The sequence below is a fragment of the Dermatophagoides farinae genome, chromosome 6 (genome assembly GCF_024713945.1).
Source record: "Dermatophagoides farinae isolate YC_2012a chromosome 6, ASM2471394v1, whole genome shotgun sequence".
Taxonomy (NCBI): Eukaryota; Metazoa; Arthropoda; class Arachnida; order Sarcoptiformes; family Pyroglyphidae; genus Dermatophagoides; species Dermatophagoides farinae.
In genome coordinates this window covers 1172166-1195856 of record NC_134682.1, presented here as the reverse complement: position 1 = coordinate 1195856, position 23691 = coordinate 1172166, and the positions used below count along the sequence as shown (strand labels likewise).

The 23691-nt window shown below is 30.4% G+C and overlaps 3 protein-coding genes and 1 long non-coding RNA gene across 14 annotated transcripts; 3 read left to right on the top strand and 1 right to left on the bottom strand.

Annotated features, from left to right (window-relative positions):
* Positions 1-1611: 1611 nt before the first annotated feature.
* LOC124493811 (protein fem-1 homolog C) lies at positions 1612-7282 on the bottom strand. Of its 11 annotated transcripts, none has more exons than XM_047056916.2 (5): positions 6092-7282; positions 4933-5018; positions 4638-4787; positions 4224-4557; positions 1612-4136 (listed from the first exon to the last, which is right to left on the bottom strand). In XM_047056916.2, the coding sequence occupies exons 2-5, from the start codon at positions 4993-4995 to the stop codon at positions 2758-2760; spliced, it is 1926 nt and encodes a 641-aa protein (XP_046912872.2). In that variant the 5' UTR covers positions 4996-5018; positions 6092-7282; the 3' UTR covers positions 1612-2757. The 11 variants fall into 11 exon arrangements, with proteins under 11 accessions (XP_046912872.2, XP_075587835.1, XP_075587832.1 ...); XM_075731720.1 differs by having other exon boundaries at positions 4933-5015; positions 6092-6785; XM_075731717.1 differs by having other exon boundaries at positions 6359-6785.
* A 210-nt stretch (positions 7283-7492) lies between these two features.
* Positions 7493-8792, top strand: LOC124493827 (uncharacterized). The gene is made up of 2 exons (XR_006959160.2): positions 7493-7880; positions 7960-8792. It is a non-coding gene; the product is annotated as an uncharacterized LOC124493827 (long non-coding RNA).
* A 1144-nt stretch (positions 8793-9936) lies between these two features.
* LOC124493808 (putative chitinase 10) lies at positions 9937-18836 on the top strand. Its single transcript, XM_047056910.2, is given in 13 exon segments — positions 9937-11248; positions 13149-13233; positions 13306-13951; positions 14028-14151; positions 14214-14646; positions 14649-15241; positions 15313-15437; positions 15495-15618; positions 16334-16406; positions 16489-16601; positions 16665-16784; positions 16850-17033; positions 17841-18836. Coding segments are annotated over 13 exon segments (2880 nt in total). The 5' UTR covers positions 9937-11230; the 3' UTR covers positions 18083-18836.
* Positions 18837-22475: 3639 nt separating this feature from the next.
* LOC124493595 (uncharacterized) lies at positions 22476-23589 on the top strand. Its single transcript, XM_047056694.2, has one exon. It carries the CDS (start codon positions 22477-22479, stop codon positions 23587-23589), a length of 1113 nt encoding a protein of 370 aa, XP_046912650.2. The 5' UTR covers position 22476.
* The last annotated feature ends 102 nt before the right edge of the window (positions 23590-23691 follow it).

The following is a 23691-nucleotide window of genomic DNA, read 5'->3' as shown; positions in this document are numbered from 1 at the left end:
TGAATTTAATTTTTACATTTCTAACTTTCGTTCTTTATTATTTCTATATGGAACACAGTAGCTAGAAAAAAAAATTTTGTTTTTCTGTCTGTGTCTTACACATGTACAACATTTTTTTTTTTTTTTTTTGAAAGAGATAATGGTTATGGAACTAAATTTAAGACGATCATGATGATGATGATGATGATGATGATTGTGACATGAATTGAAAATGGCCGTTTCATCATCATCATCATCATCGTCGTTGGAAATTTTTCAGTGTAAAAATTTTTTTTTTCTAGAATTTCATCTAAAAAGAGATAAACCACCACATACACATGGTATGTGTTTATAAAAGAAAATGTTTCCATTTTGGCATTTTTTTTTTTTGACTTGGAAATCTTCGGTTCCAAAACTATGCAAAATGATACATACACACAAACATAATCGTTTAGCATACAACCAGAATATCCATATCCATATGATTCAAAATATGATGGAAAAATGGAAATGAAAATAAATCTTTCACATATGTGTCACATAATAATAATAATAATCCTGATGATGATGATGATACAAAGTTTTTGACAAATCAGCAATCATTTTATTTTTTTTCGCCGACAATTTTTTTTTTTTTTTTTTAGAGATCAAACCACATCATCATCTGACATCTGTATTGATCGGATGTTTAAAAAAAAAACTGGCCAACTGGTATATCAGACTAGGTGTCTGTCTTGTCAGACAATATTGGCCTGTAAACAACAACAACAACAACAACAACCATTATATCTAGAGTTCAAGTATGTTTATTTTTTTCTTCACTCTGGTCCATGATATGGTAAAAATTGGGAAGAAAAAAAAATCTTTTTCCGCCATTTTGTTGTTTGTTGTAAATTAGAGCGGAACATATAATGATATCGACGATATTTTCTGTGCTTGTCTGTGTATGTAAGTGTTTTTTTTTCCTATTGTTGCACGCGTTTGGCACGTGTATGTTTTCCATTTGTTATATGATAATAATAATAATAATGTTCAGTGGGGTTTTTGAAGAATGAGTAAAGGTCATCACCATCATCATCATGATGTCTATGTCTGTGGTCTGTGGTGTTTTTGAAGACCCATATAGATATATAACTGTTAACTGTTAACGTTTTTTTTTAAAGACAGCTGCACTGTTGGTTTGTTCCAATTGACTTTGCCACAATCTGCTGCAACTATACCACATCGTATACCAAATGTCACCGTTTTTTTTACCGTTCACCACGTTCATAGGACCTTATGGCCAGATTTTTTTGCTTTTTTTTAAAAAAGCCATACCCATGTGTAAAAAAGACAAAAGACACACACACACACACACACGACAACAAGAACTCTATGTTCTCTTTAGGGCAACGGTAATAATTTTTATTTCAGGGCAGGTAATGTCTATTAGTGCGAAACAATACGCTATGCACCTTGTGTGTTTTATATGATGATGATGACAAACACAAATGATAATTCGCCCTTTTCCGATTCATTCTATCACACACACACACATGTGCAGAAAAAAAAATTGAACGGAAACGATTGAAAATAATCAGATTTTTAAATCAAAACACAGAAAAAAAAAACAAAAACATGTGAATGATGTGAATTTTCTAAAATAATCATCATTTTATTATTTCATTCTAATTATCTGTAAATTCAACATACATTTTTTTGATTTATAATATTCAAAGTGTGCAAAAAAAATAGAACAATAATTGAATTTGAATATATAGTGAAACGGAAATAGGTTATGAACCTTGTTGTTGTCTTTTTTTTATTATTATTATCATTTATTTGTCGTTCATGGAATCGCCCATTTGGAATAGTAAATAATAAAAACAAAATTTTGTCTGTTTTTCACTCTGTATATATCACACCCTTATTAAATTGAATGATGATGATGATGATGATGATGATGATTTCAATAAAACGTTCAATGAAAAATAGAAATGACAACAACAAGATATCAATTTACATAGACCAAACAAACAAAAAACATTGAACAGGATGAGAGAAAAAAAAATATGAATAAAGAATAACTGGCTCAAAGAATTTCGAATGTTTTTGACAGGAAAAATATTCCCATTCATATACTATGTATGTATGTTGTTGTTGTTGTTAATTTGAATATTTTAAATTTTGAAATAAAAACAATTCTATAGAATAATAATCAATGAATCTGTATATAATGATTGTGTGTCAATCTCTCAATTTAAAATTACGAGCGAGAGAGAGAGAGAGAGAAAAAAACTGAATTCAATGTTGAAACGGTATTAAAAATTATTTTCAATGTAAACAAACAAATAAACAAAAAAAAAATAAAATGATAATTCATCACAAATGAGAAATAAACAAACAAACAAACAAAATAAAAGAATTCATTATTATGATTAGAAGAATTAGGTTAATTTTCCATTATGTGTAAATTATGTGCGAGACAGTTTTTGTTTTCATTGTTTTTTTTCAAAACGGATGGAACGTATAGAAAAAAAAATTAGGATCCAAATAATGAATATGATGATGATGATGATGAAATCTAGTGAAAAAGTAAAGATAAAATTCGAAGACCATTCAAATGATGAAATGATGATGATGATGATGATGACTAAATTTGATGATGATTAACTTTAATTTTATTATAATGAACTGAATTAATCATTTCTTGATGATGATTCACTAGTAGTACTAGTAGTTGTATTAGTAGTAAAAGCTGAAAATATGGCATTGAAAAAATCTTTTGGTTGATGATCATTAATAAAATTTCGTAAATTCTTTTGGTATTGTTTCATTGATTACAACATTATTTTTGATAATTGTTTGAGCACATAAACATTGTAATGTAACATATTGAATTTTACAACGATTTTTCAATCTTAATGGTTTATCATCCAATAGATCCAATGGTGTTAATCCTTTATCATTACGTAGATCAATATGTGCACCAGCATCCACTAGATATTCAACCATTTCTGGATTCACTTGATCACTATCCAATAGAAAATGTAATGCTGTATTGCCACGTATATCAACAACATTTAGATTTGTACTTAGATCTACAATAAATTTGAATATATTGAAAAATGAAATTTCATTTGTTGATAATGTTTCATTTTCCGATGATAATATACAAATAATATGTAATAATGATTGTGAATTTGTTGATCTTGGATCACAAGATAAAAAACGACACATTAGCTTCTGGAACGAAAGCCAAATTTCTGGACACATTTTCCGTTTCAATTGGCACATAAAATCAATCAAATGTATAACAATAAGGAACTGACGATCTAATGGATTAAGGAATCCATCGAACATGAAACGTTCATCTTTAACTAATGCTTTATTATCAATGATACGTTGAATACGGCTATTACGGCCACCGCCAACATTATTCGTTGTTATATTGCACGAAATCAATACTTGTGAGATGGCCATCTCTAAAACTTTGTATATATCACATGCATTTAAATCAGATTCTTTTTTATGACAAATCAATGTGAATAATTCAATCAACGATAGAAAACTATTTTGTGTAATATCATTTAAAGGTTTTGAATTATTCTGTTGCTGTTCAAGATTATACATCCACATTGACATACATCGTAAATATTTTCCCGATTCAGCAAATGATTCACCATGAATACGAATAAAATAATAAGTATCTGGATGATGAATACTCAATACACGTTCACGAATCATCATTGCTTGATATTTCATTAGCTCTGGATCATATATAATAATTTCAAGATCTTCTTTAGTTCGAAATTCCATTGAATTATTATATGCTTTCTTATATGATTCATCTGTATTGATCAGGCTATCTAAATATTTTTTACTACATTTTCTAGTCAATATTGCTGCTTGTTTCCAATATTTAAGAGCTTCATTCATATTATATAATTTATCCACAAATGTAGCACCCAATAATCGATAAGCATCGGTTTCTTCTTCAATTGTACAATTGAAAACTGATTTAAGATAATTGAAAATTTCCGTATTACCATTAATACATGCTGTCATTAATGGTGTTAGTCCAAAACAATCACGTTTAGGAATGGCACCATTTTTTATCAATAATTTCATTATGTCCATACTATTTGATTCAGCACAATCATGTAATGCTGTGTTGCCTTGAAAATGTCAAAAAAAAAAAAAAATTCAAACGAATTAGAAATGAAAAAAAAATCATTTAGTCATCATCATCATCATCATCATACCTTTTACACTTTGTCTATTGATCTGACAGCCTTGTTCAATCAAATATGAGGCTATATTATAATGGCGTTTAAAACAAGATATCATCAAACAAGTATGGCCAAGTTTATTTGCTATTTCGATATCGGCACCATTCTCTACCAAATACTTGACAATTTCAAAATGGCCATCAAAACATGCAGCTCTTAACGGCGTGGAATTTGTATGTGTCGTACAATTGACATTTGCACCATTTTCAATCAATAATTTGACACAATCAATATTGCCAGCGGCTGCAGCACACCATAATGGGGGCGTATCATGTACAGTTTCGCCATCGAATTCAACTTTTCCAACCTAATAATAATCATTTTCATTAATTTTATTATTTGTCACTAAGAAAAAAAAAGAACAAAAAAAATTTTCATTTTTATTACCTGTTCAATGTCAACATAACAATTTTCAATCAAATATTTGATCATTTGATAATGGCCATGTCGTGCAGCTATTAATAACAATGTTGTACCTTCCAATTTGCTCGATGTAATCGTTTTGATTTGGGCTTTCGTTAATGGACGAATCAAATCCTGGACGATAATAATAAATAAAAGAAAAAAGTCAAACAAACAGAAATAAATCAAGGTTAAAATTCATTGTTAAAGATGATGAAAAATGTTGAACATGCACCTGTAGTCGGATAATATACATTGTCATTTGTTTCATTTTACTAACCTTGAGCAATGGCAAATTTTCTTGATAAACAGCATTGAAAACATTGAAAATGAGAACTTCCATTCGGGAATTATTATTGTTATTATCTGGTTGTTGTTATTTGTACAAAATTTGATCATTCGCAAAAAAAGAAAGAGAGAGAGAGAGAAAAAAAAGATGAAGAAATAAGATAAAAGTGAAACGTTTTTCAATGGACAAACAAACAAGTTAAAAATACACGAAAAATGTTTTCTAGTGTAATGTTTACTATTTTTTCGGTGTACTAAATACGAATTTCTTCACACACGTACAAGAAAAAAAATTGACAACTAAGAAATATTGAAATTTCGAATTGAAAAAAAATTTTTTTCAAACACCGAAAATAAGCGATATATTAAAAATGAAGAAAAAAGTGGAATTTTATTTTTCACTTGTCGTCGTTCTAGTGTTGCCGAATTACGATGATGATGATGATGACGATTCAATTTTTGACAACAACAACAATGTTTTTGTCGTATGAGAAACAGAATATTCTTTATGATTTAATTCTCTAATACTACTATACTATATATATATAAAACAAATTGTTGCAAATATGATCACAAGTGGATTTGTGTGTTTTTGAGTGGGAAATTTTTCCAAGAATTCGATAAACAGAATCGAACTGAATTGAGATGAATGAATGAATGAAAGTGAAATTTTTTTTTTCTCATGTCATGTAATGTTGTTTTTGTTACTCACTTACATACAATATTATTAATTTAATATAATACAAATGATACCATTACCAACGAAAAAAAAATAAGCAATAGATGTGTTGTTGGTTGAATCTAAAATTGTGGAATGAATTTCTCATCTCATCATCATCATCATTTTAACGGAAAATTTTTTCGTCGTATGTGTGTGTGTGCGTGTGTGTAAGTGTTTCATCAGTGATATTTACGATTTTTTTTTCTTTTTTTACTTTCTTTAATGGATGACGATTCATAAAGTGTGATAGAGTGTGTGTGTGTGTGTGTGTATACGATACGCGGCAGCAGCGGTATTGAGATGACAAAACAAAACAAAAAAAAAATTGGTTGGTATTTAGAAGTTGGCTTTTAAAAAAAGATGTTTTTGTACCCTTTTTTTCTACACAACACACAAACACACGCACAATTTATTCGAAGGTTAAACTTACAATTTAATTAATCAAACACACACACAGAGAGAGAGAGAGAGAAAGTTTCGTTTTCTTTTCTGACTTGAAATTCAGATCATTCATCGATTGAACAATATTTTATTCACATTTTGTCAATCATTTGAAATGAGAAAAAAAAGAAAGATTCAAATGGAACACAAACATATGCACTGTCACTTTCTTGTTTTAAATCTTTTTTTTTACTTCTATAGAAAAAAAAATCGTTTGATCATCTTTATAACCACCACCACCACCACAACCACATACATTTGCAATCAATGATGTGATATGATGATGATGATAATATGGTTGAACTTGAAATATTTAATGATGGTAGTGGTGGAGGTATTTGTTGTGGCGTCAAAGATGAATCAGTGGTATTCGTTTGTGTGTAGCGTATGGTGATGCTTTCAACCAGCAGCAACAAAATAAAAATGACGCCGACGTTGAAATGAAAATTTTTTTTTTCATTTTTTTTTTCTTTTACTATTTTTCGATGATTTTGATTTTATAAATGACGACGATGGCGTATATTATTGTTGGATGGATATAGAAAAATAACTCATTTCATGTGTTATTGAAGGTCGTTAGATGGCGGCGGCCGACGCCATCATTAACCATCAATTCGATCGATGATGATGATGGTGATGGTGATCATGATGCCGAATCATCAAACACTAAAAGACATGATAATGAATGAATGAATGTTGAATGAAATCTTGTTTCATTTCAGAATAATTTATAGAATAGTAGAAGTATTAGGAATGTTTCACATTTTGGTTTGGGTATTTTTTTTTTTTTTTTATATATTCGTGTATAATGCACGAGCAACCACTGTTTGTGCGTGGTAAAGTTATTATTATGTTGTTGTTGTTGTTTTGGAAGTAGTATAGGTTTGACGTGAGATAATATAACCACTGCTCATCATATACCACAACAATACGATGTATATACATTTTTTTTGTATGTATAAAGTACAAAAGTACAAAAATTTTTTTTTTTTTTTTTGCATTCATTCAAGATCCAACCAAAAGTAAAAAAAAAACGGAAGAAAATTTGATTCTGATATTCTGTGGTATATTCTGGTTCCTCAAGGTGAAGGTTTGGTTTTTTTTTAATGGTGTGGAAGTTTTTTTTTCTGTTGTTTCGGTTTTCATTTTTTTTTTCATATATAATCCATAATAGTTTTCATTGCCATTTTTAATATGTATATTGTTATAACGCCCACACACACACACACAAAAACGAATGAATTTCATTTGCAAGTAAGAGAACAAAAAAAAAAATGTCCAAGTTCATGGGTATTGACCTTGACAATATATACAGCCAACCATTGTAGAATATTCTTTTTCATATTGATTGACCTTGTTCGTTTATCAAGGCCAACTGACAATGAGCAATGGAATTTTTTCTTTACACATACATTTGTGTGTACATGTAGTATACAATTTTATAGAGAAAAGGGTATTGCCGATTCTCATTAATTTTGGGTTTTTTTTGTTGCTATATAATTTTCATAATAGCTAGAATTCTATATTGTAGATGATGTTGAAGAACAGAATTTTCATGGTCGCCTTGCTATATATATGAATTCTTCATGAACACAATAACAGAATTATTATAGTGAATACAGAATCCTGGTTGAACTTGAACTACATTTTGTCGCTGCTGTCAACCTTGATTTTATTGTTGTTGGTGTTGCGTGTGTTGTTTCTGCAAGGTTTTTTTTGTCTCATTTTTTATTGTGTATTATTATACTTGGGACCGGGAAAAAAAATCTCAAGAAAAGGTATGTTTTTTAAAACCAACATTTTGGACCAATATGAGAATTTCTAATGAAATTTTTTTTTGCTTTTTTCCATACATAGGATCATGAATTTTCCTTAATTAAATTTCCAGGTATTAACAGGCAGATTCAGGAATACGAGAAAAAAAAATGAAAAACTTTTTTTTCCCCATTACTTACTACGAATTCACATTAAATTATTATGCGATGATGATGATGATGATGATGAAATCACTGGAATCAGTTGGAAATACCATACGTTTATTTATTTATCTTGATTGATGATCAATCGATTGAAACCAATCACGTCTATCCATATTTCATGGTCACGGAACATTCGATTTTCATTTGTTTTTTTTTCTGAAATCTTACCAAACAAACACAAACACACGCAATCATGGGACACATTTATCAATGATACAAAGTTTACTCTTGTTACAAAGTTTACTTTTAAAATGGATATATATAATCGAAAACCAAAGTTCAAATCATGATGTTGTATGATCATCATAATGAAAATAAATCAAAATGTGTATGTTTACATGAATTTTACCATGTCATGGTCCCTTTGAATTGGATTGTGATCAAATTTTGTTTCAACAATGACCAATACAGAGATTACAATTCCATTTTCTTGTTCATTTTTTTTCTGTTTTTTGACTTTAATTGATCATGTTGTTCATTTCAATCATCCAAATCATGATGATGATGATAATAATTGATCAGTCAAATCAATTTTTTTTTTTTGGTATCAAACACGCTTTTTGATGATGATAGCTTAAATGTTAGACCCTAAAATCTAAAAGTTTCTCACACACACACACACACACACACACGGGCACATTCGATGATAACATTGATTATGATGATGATGAAACTAAACTAAATGATAATAAATTATAATGAAATTAAAAATGAAAAGACATCTCTATTGATGTGAAATGTAAAAAAAGAAATTGAATCGATTTTTATCTAGTTTTTTTTTTACCAAATCATATTTATCATGTTGTCATTCTATTAATTCACAATTCATTTGATCAAATCATTGATCATCAAAAAAAAGTTGAGGTTTTTTTCTCCTCATTGAAAACAAAGATTTAGAAATCGAAAACGGAACTATAGATTAATCGTAATCAAAAAAGGGGAAATACAGGCAGACACACACACACAAAATGACAAGATAACGGATGATTCACGATACATCCATTATAAACAAGTTTCAGGTAAATAATGAAAAAAAAAGAAAACAGCGACATTATCGTCGTCATCATTATCACATACACACACACACACAAATGATCGACAAAAAAAATGGGATTGAAATCTATAAAAAAAACTATTGAAGTGAAATGATTGAAAAAAAATTGTTCGTGATGGAAACTTCATCATCATCATCATCATGTCATAAATGGACCGAATAACGGAAATTCATGACACATAACTATTAGATATGACATCATCATCATTATCAATCGATAAATGATCTAATTTTAAATCGCAAAAAAATGAATGAATTTTCAATTCTAAATCCATCCAAGCCAAAAAAAAAGAAAAAGAAGCAAATGAAACACCGGCAGAAATCATGTATATATTCTCCAATCATCATCATCATCATATCCTCGATCCAGAACAAAACGAAAAATCTTGCTGCCGTTCAAAAACAACTTGCGCGATGATTCTCTTTCGATGTGATTTTTTTCTTTGAATCAATTTTATTTGTGTTTGAGAGAGAGAAAGAAAATTTTCTCTTTGGACATAAAATGAAATTGTCTGTTTGTGATATTTGTAGATCTGGTCGTGTCCTATCTGTTGTGGAATGCCCCTTTTTTTCCAAAAAAAAAAAAAAAAAAACGAACCAACCAATTCTCTATTCAATGTGTATGAAAACAACAAAATTAAAGAGATTTTTTTTTTTTTGCTTGCCATTATAATACATGTTTCACGAAGCTGGAACCTGTTGTTGTTGTTGTTGTTGCTATGTATAAATCTTTTTTTTTTACTACTGACAAACAAGAACGACAACAACAACAACAACAACAAGAACAGGATAGGATACAGATACAGTTAGTCGGTCCTATTGTCAGGATTTCTTCTTTTGTTGTTGAATTAAATTGAATCAAATCAAATGTGTGTGTGTGTGTGTGTACAGTTAGTTAGTTGTCATTCACTAAACAACATTCTGGTCTAACTTGCTGGGCGCGATATATTTTAGTTCTTGTTCTGTTTTTTTTTCTTCGTTGTTGTTGTTGTTGTTGTTGTTGTTGTTCAACACTGTCATTGAGTAAAGAAGTTCTTTTTTTTTGATACTATTTGGTGGCCACCATCTCGTCATCATCATAATCATCAAATAAGAACTGTTATCGTTGTTGAATGTTGTTGTTGGTCATCATCATCGTTGTCGACAAAGTGGATGTCCATGTTTTGTTGTTGCTCCATATAAAAAAATTTTTTTTTTTTTCGTCCAACCACCGTTAAAATGATGATGATGATTTTTATTTTAACAAAAAACTAGTAAAACGACACACAACTGTATGCACACATTGAACATTGAACATACTCTTTTCATTTCAAAGAAGAAACAAAAAAATTTATACACTCTCTGTGTAGAATGAAAATAATCTCGAAAACCAAACATCATCATCATCATCATCATCATCGTCATCATCATCACCATTTTTAATCCATCCAAATATTTTTATAATCCAAGAATCATTCACCTGTTGTGATCAGCACAACAGCAGCAAAAAAAAAAAAAAATAAAAATAAAACGATTCCACATTGTTGTGTAAACACACACACAGACATAATATGTTTTCTAACACATTTTCAATGATCAACGTCATCGATTCACGAATCATATCATCATCATCGTATATCATCAAGTGAATTAATTCAAAGAAAATTTTTTTTTGTTCTTTGAAAAATTGTTCTCATGTGAATAATAATAAGTTTGATGATATAATGTCGACAATTGTGATTATATGGAATTCAATTCCATCATCATCATCATCATCATCGTTATTATCATCCATATATCAATGATGTTGCATAGCTGAATTTTTTTTCCCCTGTTTGTTTTATTTCTACAATTTCTCAGCAAACACATACGCACACACACACACCGGTCAGACAACAGCAAACAATAATGAATCTGTGATTTTTTTTTGTGTCTATGGAATTTGTTTTTGTTTTTTTAAATTTTAAAACATTCATCATCATCATCATTATATATTGATTGATTGAACTATTCGTCATTGTTAGTTTATTTTTTCGATTGGCTTTTTGCAATCATCAACAATCCTACTACTGTCCTGAAAACCAGAAGAAGAAAAAAACAATTGATAATCATCATAATGGCCATTATTATTATGGTAATGTTGTTGTGATTGATTTTATAACCCAGAAAAAAAAATCCAATACAATCAATCAATCAATCAATCATATCATTACCAAAGATAGAAATAAATAAAAAAAAATACATCATGATTCCATTGTCCATGATGATTAAAAATATCTCCGGATAAATAATAAACACGTGACCTCATTATATTATTATTATCATCTGACTCGTTGTTGTTGTTGTTCTGAATTTAGCATCATTTTGTTTGTTCACAATAATCGAATCGAATTCAGTGTGTTTATTCCTAGGCAAACAAACAAACAAACAAAACAATCCATTTTCATTATCCATCAACAACAACAGAAAAAAAAATGAAAAGAAAAATCGAAACTAGAGCAATGGATTTCTACTTCATTTGCTTTTTTTCAAACACTGGAATCTCTTTATTTTATAGATTTTTTTTCCTTTTGATTGATTTGTTTTGATCATTTTATTGTAGACCATTATTGTTGTTGTAATGTCTGTCTGGTCTGGTCTGCTTTACGATTTAATTCAATTTGATGATGATGATGTTTCCAAAATTATCCATTCACGAAAGCCATCATATAATCATCATCATCATCATCATCATCATCTCTTGATTTCATCACAACCAAAGAAAAAAAAAACTTAACGTTTCAATATCGTGATTTGCTCTTTATAAGTAACTCTTTTTTTTTGCATTTCTTAAATAGATGTGCATATTTTTGTCATCTGAACAATGAATATGTTGAAATAGAAATTATCATCGTCGTCGTCCAAAAAAAAAACGAAAAAAAACGCATTGACATTACTGTATAGAAAAGCCGGCTTGATTGAATCAAAAAACAAAAAAGAAAATCATTAATGAGCTGCTCATTATCACGCCCGTATTATTCATTTCATTTCATTTCATGGCCAAAATTTTATTATTAATGATCTTGATGATCAATGGAATGAAATGAAGAAAAAAAAAGTTCACTATGAATGAATTGAAATGAATGTGATTTGTTAATATGTGTTGTCTAGGTGTGTGTGTGTGTGTGTGTGTGTAGATGTGTGTGGGTGTGTGTGTGTGTGTTGCTACAATTTTTTTATTTATTTATTTATAAAAATTGAGTTCATAGTACTGGATTTTTGTTTTGTTTTGTTTTTTTTTTTTTTTTTTTTTGATTTAAAAATCATTTCTCTATGTGTGTGTATAAATGTGATTGCAATGATGTTTGATATTGGCGAAAAAAAAAACGAGACCATGATTCGTTCTGTCTGTACGTTGGTGACCGACAAAACTAGATTGGTCAAATCAAGTTTAAAGATAGTGATGATTAGAGAAAGAAAAAGAGATAGAGATATAAAGAGCAAGAGAAAACGTGTGTGTGTGTGTGTGGGTGATTTTGACCATCATCTGAATCACCAATGATGATCAAATTGATAAAATTTTTTTTAAGAATTTTTTCAAACAAATTGAAATTCAAATGGGAAATTTTTTTTTTTGTCTTTTAATTTGTCATCGACAATTCTATTGTCTTTTTCTTTAAACACGATCGTCACACACTTAATGATGCGTCATGATGATGATGATTATGTCGGCAAGATGGCAAAAAAAAAATGCTCGATTGACACTGACAATTCAGCGAACAAACAAACAAAAACAAAAACAACAATCCTTTCATAATTGAAATAAGAACGATTTTAATTGTCATTTAATAATTAACACACACACACAAACACAAACGGTGGAAATTTTCTAAAGTTCAGTTAACGCATTTAAAAAAAAAAAATTCACACATCATGATCATCATCATTATCATCTTGGGAAATTTGACAATTTGATTTATAATTAATAATTATATTTGATCACGAAATAAGATTAACCTTTTATTGTTGTCGTTCATTTCATTTTCATTTTTTAGACTTTATTACGACAATTTCATTTTTCCACATTCATATTCCTATACTATGGCCTGATTTGTCTTTCACAATCACGAAGGTTATATCGTAAGTGTTGAGTAATTTTTTTTTCTCGCTGTCATTTTAATGTTTCAATCAATCAATTATCGATTTGTATAGAACCAAGAGTATTTAATCAATTATCATCATCATCATCATCATCATCATCATCGTCGTCGTCGATGAAAGAAAATGCAGCATCAATTATACAGCCAAATAAACGGCTAGTTTGTTATTATACAAATTGGTCACAATATCGGCCAAAAGAGGGCAAATATGTTCCCGAAGATATTGATCCATTTCTTTGTACGCACATTATATTCAGTTTTGGTTGGATGAAATCCAATAAATTAACTTCATTCGATTCAACTGATGAAACATTGAATAATAAAAAAGGAACCTATGAACGTGTGATTGAATTGAAGAAAAAAAATCCAAATCTCAAAATATTATTGGCCGTTGGTGGCTGGTCATTCGGCACGGAACGTTTCCGGACAATGGCATCCACACGTTATAATCGTCAAGTGTTCATTTTTAGTGCTTTAGATTATTTACGGCAAAGAAATTTTGATGGTCTTGATATTGATTGGGAATTTCCTAAAGGCAGTGATGATAAACGAAATTTTGTTGATCTACTTAAAGAATTACGTATTGCATTTGAATCGGAAGCAATTGAAAAAAGTTTACCACGTTTATTGTTAAGTGTGGCTGTATCGGCTGGTGCTGAAACCATTAAAAGTGGTTATGATGTTCCAGGAGTTGCAAAGTATGTGTTTTATGATCATTAGAATGTTGATGATGATGATGATCTTTTAATTCTTTTTTTTTGTCTGTTGAAATAGTAATGTTGATTTTATCAATATCATGTCATATGATTTTCATGGTAAATGGGAACCAAAAACCGGTCATAATGCACCATTATATGCATTATCAACGGAAACTGATTGGCGTAAACAACTTACAATGGTTAATTGTTTGATTATTTGATTGTTGATCAGTATTTGATGATTTTTGTTCTTTTGTTCCAGGAATATGGTGTAAAAATGTGGGAAAAACTTGGTGCATCCAAAGATAAAATCATTGTCGGACTAGCTACATATGGTAGAAGTTTTACATTATCATCCACTGGTAATAATGGTTTCAATGCACCAACTTCTGGTGGTGGTAAAGCCGGTGAATATACACGTGAATCAGGATTTTTAGCATTTTATGAGATATGTGAAATGCTTAAAAATGGTGCCAAATACATTTGGGATGAAGAACAAAAAGTACCATATGCTATTCAAGGTGATCAATGGGTTGGTTTTGATGATGAACGATCCATACGGGAAAAACTTCGATGGATCATTGATAATGGTTATGGTGGCGCTATGGTTTGGACTGTTGATATGGATGATTTTAAAGGCACCTGTGCTGAAAAGAAATATCCATTAATCAGTATTATGGCCGAAGAACTTATGGGCAGGCCAAAAGCCAAAAATCTAAATTTGATTCAATCATTCAAAAAGCCATGATAGCTGATCAATCGACAAAAGTGTTCGTGCCAAGCACTGATATTAACATGATTATTGATAAACCAAAAGTTGTGCCCACTACACCGGCCATAATTAAACCAATGAAAAATGGAAATGATACAAACGCTCGAGTTGTTTGCTATTTTACCAATTGGTCACATAAAAGACCTGGTCAAGGTCAATTTACGCCGGAAAATTTAGATCCATTTCTATGCACACATGTTATCTACGCATTTGCCAATCTAAATAGTGAATTTAAATTAATACCCAGTGAACCGAACGATGAAATTGCCAATGGTCTTTATGAACGTGTATTATCATTGAAATCAAAAAATCCTAAACTTAAAATTTTAATTGCCGTCGGTGGATGGATGATGGGGCCAATACCATTTCGTACATTGACAGAAAGTGCATATCGTCAGACATTATTCACATTTAATGTTGTAGAATTTTTAAGAAAAAGAGGATTCGATGGATTAGATGTTTGTTGGGAATTTCCTCGTGGTACAGAAGATAAAGAACGTTATACAAAATTATTAAAAGTATGTAATTTGTGTTGTGACAATTAATTTTCAAAAATTCAAATCGTGTTTTTTGTTTTGCATTCACATAGGAATTACGTGAAACTTTTGATGGTGAAGCTAAAGGTTCGGGTAAACCACGATTATTACTTTCGGCAGCCGTACCAGCTAGTTTTGAAGCCGTAAATAGTGGTTACGATGTTCCTGAAGTTAATAAGTAAGAATCTTTTTTTTTCGTTGGAATTTCATTTCCTAAATGAAAATGTATATTTAGATATTTAGATTTCATCAACATTATGACATATGATTTTCATGGTGATTGGGAGAAAAATGTTGCCCATAATTCACCATTGTTTCCAATACAAGCTGCAACCGATTATCAACGTAAATTGACAGTGGTTAGTGGTTTGTTTTTTTTTGTTCTAGCAAACAAACATTTCATTTTTTACCTAAATCAGGAAATATTGAACCAAAAAAAAACCTTTAAACTCTTCTCTTCTTCCGTACTAACCAATCTGTTTCATTTTTTGTTGTTGACAACTTTCGATTAGGTCAGCAGCAATATGTTTGTCTGATGATTGTAGTCGGGTCAACAACAACAACGAAAAGAAAAAAAAATTTCTTTTCCCGTCGTTTAGTTTTTTTTCCATTCATTCAATCAATTCTCGTTTCTTTCAACAGTTGACTTATTTTTCACTTTCATTCCAAAACTTCCGTGTTTTGTTTTTTTTCTGTCCAATCCTGTCTGGTTGCTCAACACAACGGTATTATTTTGCGCGACCCTTTTCCAAAATTTTTTTTTGTTTTGTTTTGTTTCCACTTTCGTTTTACAGACATACACACACACTCATTCAACTCTTGTTTTATACAACAACAATAAAATAGCACGTGTTGCACGCGTGTTAAAGCCATTATATTTTGGCAGACTGACAGATTTTTTCATTTCATTTCATTTTTTTTTGTACTCTCACTTATGATCACTGAAAAAAAGATGCCCGTTTGACCCATTATTATTATAGTTTTTTTATGTCCGTTATCCGTTATTTTTTTTATTTACACAGAACATCTCAAAACATATGGATGACTAATGCTAATTTCTATTTTCATTTGTAGGATTTCAGTGTCAATGAATGGATCAATAAAGGTGCTTCAAGGGAGAAAATTGTTGTTGGATTACCAACCTATGGTATGGGTGATTTTTTTTTTTTTGCTATGAAAATTCATGTATAGAATTTCATTTTATAAATGTGTGTATGACAACAATACAGGTCGATCATTCACATTAGCTAGTCCAAATTTGACCGATATTGGTGATCCGGCAATCAAAGGTGGAAATCCAGGAATATATACCAAAGAATCGGGATTTCTTTCATTTTTTGAGGTTTGTTTTTTTGCATTTTTTTTTTGGTCAATGAATAAATTTCATTTTTATTCATCATCATAGATTTGTGATATGCTTAAAATGGGTGCAACATTGGTCTGGGATAATGAACAAATGGTACCATATGCTTATCTTGGTGATCAATGGGTTGGTTTTGATGATCCAAGAAGTTTTAAAGTCAAAGTAAGTGTCTTGTGAATTTTTTTTTTCGATAATTTTAACTGATTTTTTTTCACATCTGAATTCAGACACAATGGCTTAAACAAGCCGGTTTAAGTGGCATTATGATTTGGTCAATTGATATGGATGATTTTTCTGGTTCATGTATGGGACAAAAATTTCCACTTATAAATGCTGCCAAAAATGATCTTAAAGGTTATTATGTGGAAAATATTGATGAAACTATAGCGAATACTTTGTCCACTAAATCTGGTATGTAATAACTTTTTTTCAACATGCAATAACCAAGTTTCAAGATTCAATATATACCACTTAATGCTTTTTCGTCAAAAATACCACTCATCATTTTGATTCTTGATTCTGAAAATTTCATACGAAATATGAAATGGATTCCATTTCATATTTCGTATTCAAAGTAGATAGATAGTGTAGATATTCTACAAACAAATGATTCCAAAACTTTTAATGTAGCGCTTTTAAAATTTTTGTTGTTTTTTCTCTTTCATTTTAAATGTCAAAGACATTTGATTTTGATGTTGATGTGGCAAAAAATAACAACAACAACAACATCATCATCATCAGCAGCGGTAAAAATTAATTTTCAAGAATATTCCATTCACGACAGAATTCTAGCACAAAATGGAAACATTTAGAGAAATGTAATATTTCTACCATTATCATGAACATGAATAAAATAGCAGCTGCAATAGAGATCATCATTCATCATTTTTTTTCTTGATGTGAAAATTTTGTATGAGCCACTTTCATCATTATGATGATAGCGATGTTTACTCAACTCAAATTCTGTATATTCCGTTTTTGAGCGGCAATCCAATTTTGGAATGAGAAAAAAAAATTCTTTCAATTCCTTGGGGAAATTCAGATTCGGATGTTTATGTTTATTGTACACATTCATCTGAATTTTGTTCTGATTGTGAGAACAAAAAATTCTGGACACATGAAATAAATGTCCAGAATAATCATTTGAATGGAAATTTTTTAATTTAAATTTTAATTTCTGTTTTTCTATTTCAATTTCAATTTTTTTTTCGTATTTAGAAAACAACAAAGATGAAGTAAAATGTGATGAAGCCGATGGTCATATTAGCTATCATAAAGATAAAAATGATTGTACCATGTATTTTATGTGTGAAGGTACACGTCGTCATCATATGCCTTGTCCACAGAATTTAGTATTCAATATAAAAGAAAATGTCTGTGATTGGCCAGAGAATGTTGAAGAATGTGCAACCGCATTGCTGGGCAATGGCGATAATAACGGTAATGATAAATCAACGTAAATTGGAATTTTTTTTTTCATTTTCATCATCATCATCATCATCATCATCACTATTGATATTCCATATACAGAATTTCATTTTAATTTTCTCATCAACTCATCTCATAGTATTATGAATGAATCGATTTCTATGTTTACATGAATGAAAAAAAAGTACTCATCCACCACCACCAACACCACTACACCACCGAATATCATGATTGGATTTTGTCCGCACCAAAAATCAATTCAATCAGCAAACAAACAGACAAACAAACACACATCTTTATAATGTTGAAACTTTGTAAATAATTCTAGTGAGAATAACATACACCCACACTGAGACAGAGAGTCGTCCAGAATTTTTTTTCTCTTCATTTGTACCATATGTCAAAGCTTTAGAGATGATTATTTTATTTTTATTTTTATAATTAAAAAAATCCTTTTTTTTGTTCAAAAAATTAAAAAAAAATCAATTATTATCCACCCGCATATGGATTGCATATGGTCGCGTGCCAGTTTTTATTTGTAATCCATATGTATCATCTGCCTTGGATGAATGTGTATATGGTTTGTATGGTCAAAATCTGGTTTTCACAAACATTCGTATGTTGACCATCTGCATTTTTTGTTGTTGTTTTGTTTTGTTGACTGGCACGTGGCAATCGCATCTTTTTCATTATTATTATGGATCGATTTAGATCAGACCAGACTGTGTGTCTGACTGATGATGATGGTGATGATAGTATAGCAAGGTCAACTTATTTATAATTATAGCAAACAACAACAAACTATGACGATGATGAAAATACAGTATATAACCAAAACCAGCAGGCATTTAGCACATGAAAAGTTGATGCGTTCTGCATTGTTGCTGTTACTGTTGTTGTTGTTGTTGTTGTTGTTTTCACACCTACACCTGGTGTGTGTATTTATATCGATCGAGGATGAAAAAATAAAATGTTATTCCAGGGTAATCCAGACACTACCACCACCAGCACCACCACCACCACCGAGAAACAACCAGAAATAAAAAGTAAAAAACAGCAGCAGTTGAATGACACTAACCAGCCGATACCGTACAATGGCAATGAACCGTTGTTTTCTTTCAGTGTATGTGTGTGTTTTATAACAATCTGGATCATATAAATGTTACCCGTATTGGACCGGACGCTCAACAAGCAAGGGACAATTTGACATTTTCCATTTCTTTTGTCACCAAAATAGCGTATTCACCATCATCATCAAGAAAATCGGCAGTAGCTAAAACTTTTACTATCAACCAGAAAAAAAATGATCCGTTATACCTATGGCCTATACATAGGGCCAGAAAGATCGTGCTACTGACCTGAAACAAAAACTCGGCCAATAATGTCAATGTTCGTTCTAAATTTTACATTACATGTAAAAAGTTACCTGTTTTAAAAGTAAATCAATGATCCAATGGTTCAATCACATTTGATGGTAGATTCAATCGAATACATCTGCAACGAATATGGAATGGACCAAACAAAAAAAAAATTGTCAATAAATAAATGTTATTGAACTCGTAATGTTTCATTCATTTTATTTTGTTTTGATTGAAAATTTTTATTGGATTTTATCTTTGCTTTTCTTTTTTTCAATATCATTAGGTCTTTGGCACACACACACGCACACAATCACGTCAATGACCAAACGTACGTTCCACTTGAATTGGTTTTTTTTCTCTCTTTCTGATTCTTATTCTTTAAGAAGATCTAGTTGATTATAAAGTATTCTGTTAATTAAAAGAATTAAAACAACAACAACAACAACAGCTTGTACTTGAAATCGAGCTAATTAATGGTTTTACAATTCAATCGAATTTGATCAAATTTGACGCGTGGCAGACTCGTGTTTGAATCCATGATTACTATTCATGTGATGATGATGATGTTTTTTTCAATTCTATTTTTCAATCACCAATGACCAGGTGGTAGGTGACCAACTGTATATACCACCGGGCCTGTACAATCAATGGTTGCACATGTCATGATGTTTACCTGGGCATCTGGCACGCGTCCATCGAAAATAAAATAAAATAAACATAAGGCCAAGGTTTTAACTCGTTAAAAAAAAAATAAAAAAATTTTAGCCACCAGTACCATGTCCAAGTTTATCTCATATCATAAACTGATCCATCTGTTCATATCTACTGAATTTTTGGATCCAAACAAATAACATGTGCTTTTTAAAGAAAAAAAAATTAAAAAACAACAACCAATCAATTGTATTTATAGTGAAATGAACGAACGTCTTGAAAAACACCTTGTATATATTGCAGTATATATGTTCTATTTTGGGACGAAAAAATTTTTTTTTTCTGATGCAGACATTTAACCAGAAGGTCTTGCCATTGTATAGATAAAAGTAGGTGAACTTTTTTTTTTCTTTGCTGTTGTTGTTGAATTTCTTTAAGGAGCACCGACAACTGACACGTGCCACCATATGTGTGTGTGTCCATATGGATTTTTGTATCTTAATGAGATTACTTGATGAACTTGGACCATATGTTCGTGTAATAAAGTTTGTCTTAAGATTTGAGCATTTTTGTTTTTTGTCTTCAACATCAGAAATTACATTTCGACAGATTGTGTGACAATTTTTCTTTCGTTTTTTTTTTGTAGATTGCAACTAGATCCAATTTCATTCATTCATTATTCATTGCCGAGGTCACAAAACGGAAATAATGTAGGAAAAGAAAATTAATTGATCAACACAGATTACTTTAATTTGATGAATGAATAAATGAATGAATTTGTTAAGTAATTAGTTTGGCGTTGTCCTAAAATATATAATAAAATCATCTTACTGCCATCGTTTCCGGCGGTGATGATCACATACGCACACAATGTTACCTGTTGTCTCGAATGTTGAATTCGAGAAGAAAGAAATTTCATCAAAGAAAGGTGTGGCCATCATCAGTAGGAAAAAAAATGAGATTTTTTTTGTTTTGTTTGTCATTAAATAACATCAATTGCATCACTCACACACACACAAAGAGTCAAAGGTCAATTTTGTTTACACTTGTTGTTTGCTACTGTTTTTGTTGTTGTTGTTGACAAACTAGATTAAGGAACAAAAAAATATGAAAAAAAACAGCAAGAGTTTTGTTTGTTTAATAAAAAAACAAACATTTGGGCGGTGGCCACCATCTTTCACTATCTTGATGTGGTAAATAAAATGAAAAAATCCTGATGATGGATGATTAAAATATCCTGGTTAATTACATGATTTTATGGATCATAAATATAGGAAATCGAAATTCCAAATCTTGAACAACAGAATGAATATTCCAAATGTCCATTTTTTCAGGTAAATAATCACTCATTGACCTTGGCACAAAGATCCAAAGTTCTTGTAATGTTTATATTACATATGCGAATGTTTTTTGTTTTTTTTATTGGCCAACACCAGGTGCATGATGTGCTGTGTGTGTGTGTGTGTGTGTGTGTGTGTGCTAATGAAATGATAAAATGTGTAATTGAATCAAATAAAAAAAAATCTGGTCGAATGGTAAAGGTCATGGTGGTGGATGTTATCATCATACCACTCTCGCTATCGAAAAATTTTTGGAAACAAACAAACAAAAAAAAAAACAGATCCAATCAGCATCCACCATTCATTTGCGAGGGTGAATCATTATCAGAACGTGTCCAGAACGAAGCATACACACACACTCGAAAAAAAAATTGAACCAGACGTCGAACGTGTGTTCATTCGACCAATTCGATAATAATATTCAACCAGCAGCCTACCAGCAAAAAAAAAGAAACGTTCATTCAAGCTCGACAAACTGAATATTCATCCCTGGTACAACTGGTGGAAATTATCAAGTTTTTTTTTCAAAATAAAATTTTGGGACGCGTGGCAAACCTCTCTCTCTCTGTCTCTTTTCTTTTTTTTCCATTGTTCACCATAGTGTAGTGGCACAGGGGTCGTTCCATTTGTTCAACAAAACAAAAACAAAAGCCAAAAACGAAAACGAAAAAAAATCATACCCTCCGACCAATGGGCCAAATGAGCGAGCGCAACAATGCAATGAACAGCAGAAAATAAAAACAGAAGTCATTCGGTCACGCTAGTTGATCATCATCGTGGATCGTTCGTTATAAAAACCATCTGCATTTTGATTTCCAAAAACACTATAGTTTTCCACAACACAACCAACGGCCGACGACCCTTCCATTTTTTTTCTAGAAAAAATAAAATCAGAAAAAAAACTTGGAATTTTTTTTTTTTGCTCAAAAATAGAATTTCTTTGAATGTGAATAAAAAAAAGTCTATTCTTACGTTAATTCTAGTGTTCTTCAACAGAGAATTTCTCAAGAATCTTCAAATTTTTTTTTCTCGATAATTAATCTGAAAATGGAATCATCATCACCAATGGCAAAGATGCTAATATTCGTGTTTATTTTATTTATAAACGCCAACGCTTCGGTACATTCAACGCCGATTGTTTTGACAGAAAAAATGAATCCATCAAATAATAGCTCAGTTTTTGTGACCACAGAATCGACAATTCGCGTATCACCATCGACAACAAGACAACAGCCGCAAATAATAACAACAAAAATAAACAACAACAACAACAAAAATGAAAGTAATAATCGATTAAATTTAAATGCAAATCCATCAAATGTTTATCGTTTTGATTTATTGGAAAATGGTGGCAAAATAAACCTACACCAATTGTCATCATCAATATCGAAAAAAAATATGGCCAAGAGAATTATTTTCAATGGAAATGATGTTGTGCAACCACAATCACATCAAATATTAACGAATGGTAATAATAACAACAAAATTTATCATGGAACAAAATCTATAACAACATCAACAACAACAACAACAACAAATACAAATCAAAATGAAGATAAAAATTGGTTACTGACCAAAGCATGGCTTATTGATAATATAAATAGATTACGTCGTGATTTAAATGAATTACAACGTGATTATAGTAAACATGTGGACATAGTACATGGTGATAATCTAAATAATCAAAAACAATTGATTGAAGATGTGGCCAGAATAAGAGCTGATCATCAATTTTTATCACAACAACAAAAACAGATAATTTATCTGATTAAACGTAGTCATTATTTTAAAACAAAATCAAATGATTTGAAATTGAAAATCAAAATGGCTAATGGTGTGCCTGTACAACAATATCAATCTTCATCATTGAATAACAAGGCTACATGGATGGATGTGACAACAACAAAATCTACAAAAAGGCCAATGGTAAAACGAGATATACGTACAACAATAAACAACCAGAAACATGATGATGATGATGATCATCATCATCATCGACAATCACAACTACAGCCACAACAACAACAACAACAACTGATTGGAGAGAAATTTGAAACCGAAACAAGAAGAAATATGAAAGAAATTTTTTCCGAATTATCATCATTACATGATATAAGTTTGATTTTATTTGATGATTTAAAAACATTGGAAAGAAAAATGGACATACGAGATAAATTGTTTACATAAACTTGAATGAATATATATCTATTTCTATTTACATACAGCTTTCTTTTCCTTTTTTTTTATTTGTTGAAACTTTTTATCATCAAACCATCAGACACACACACA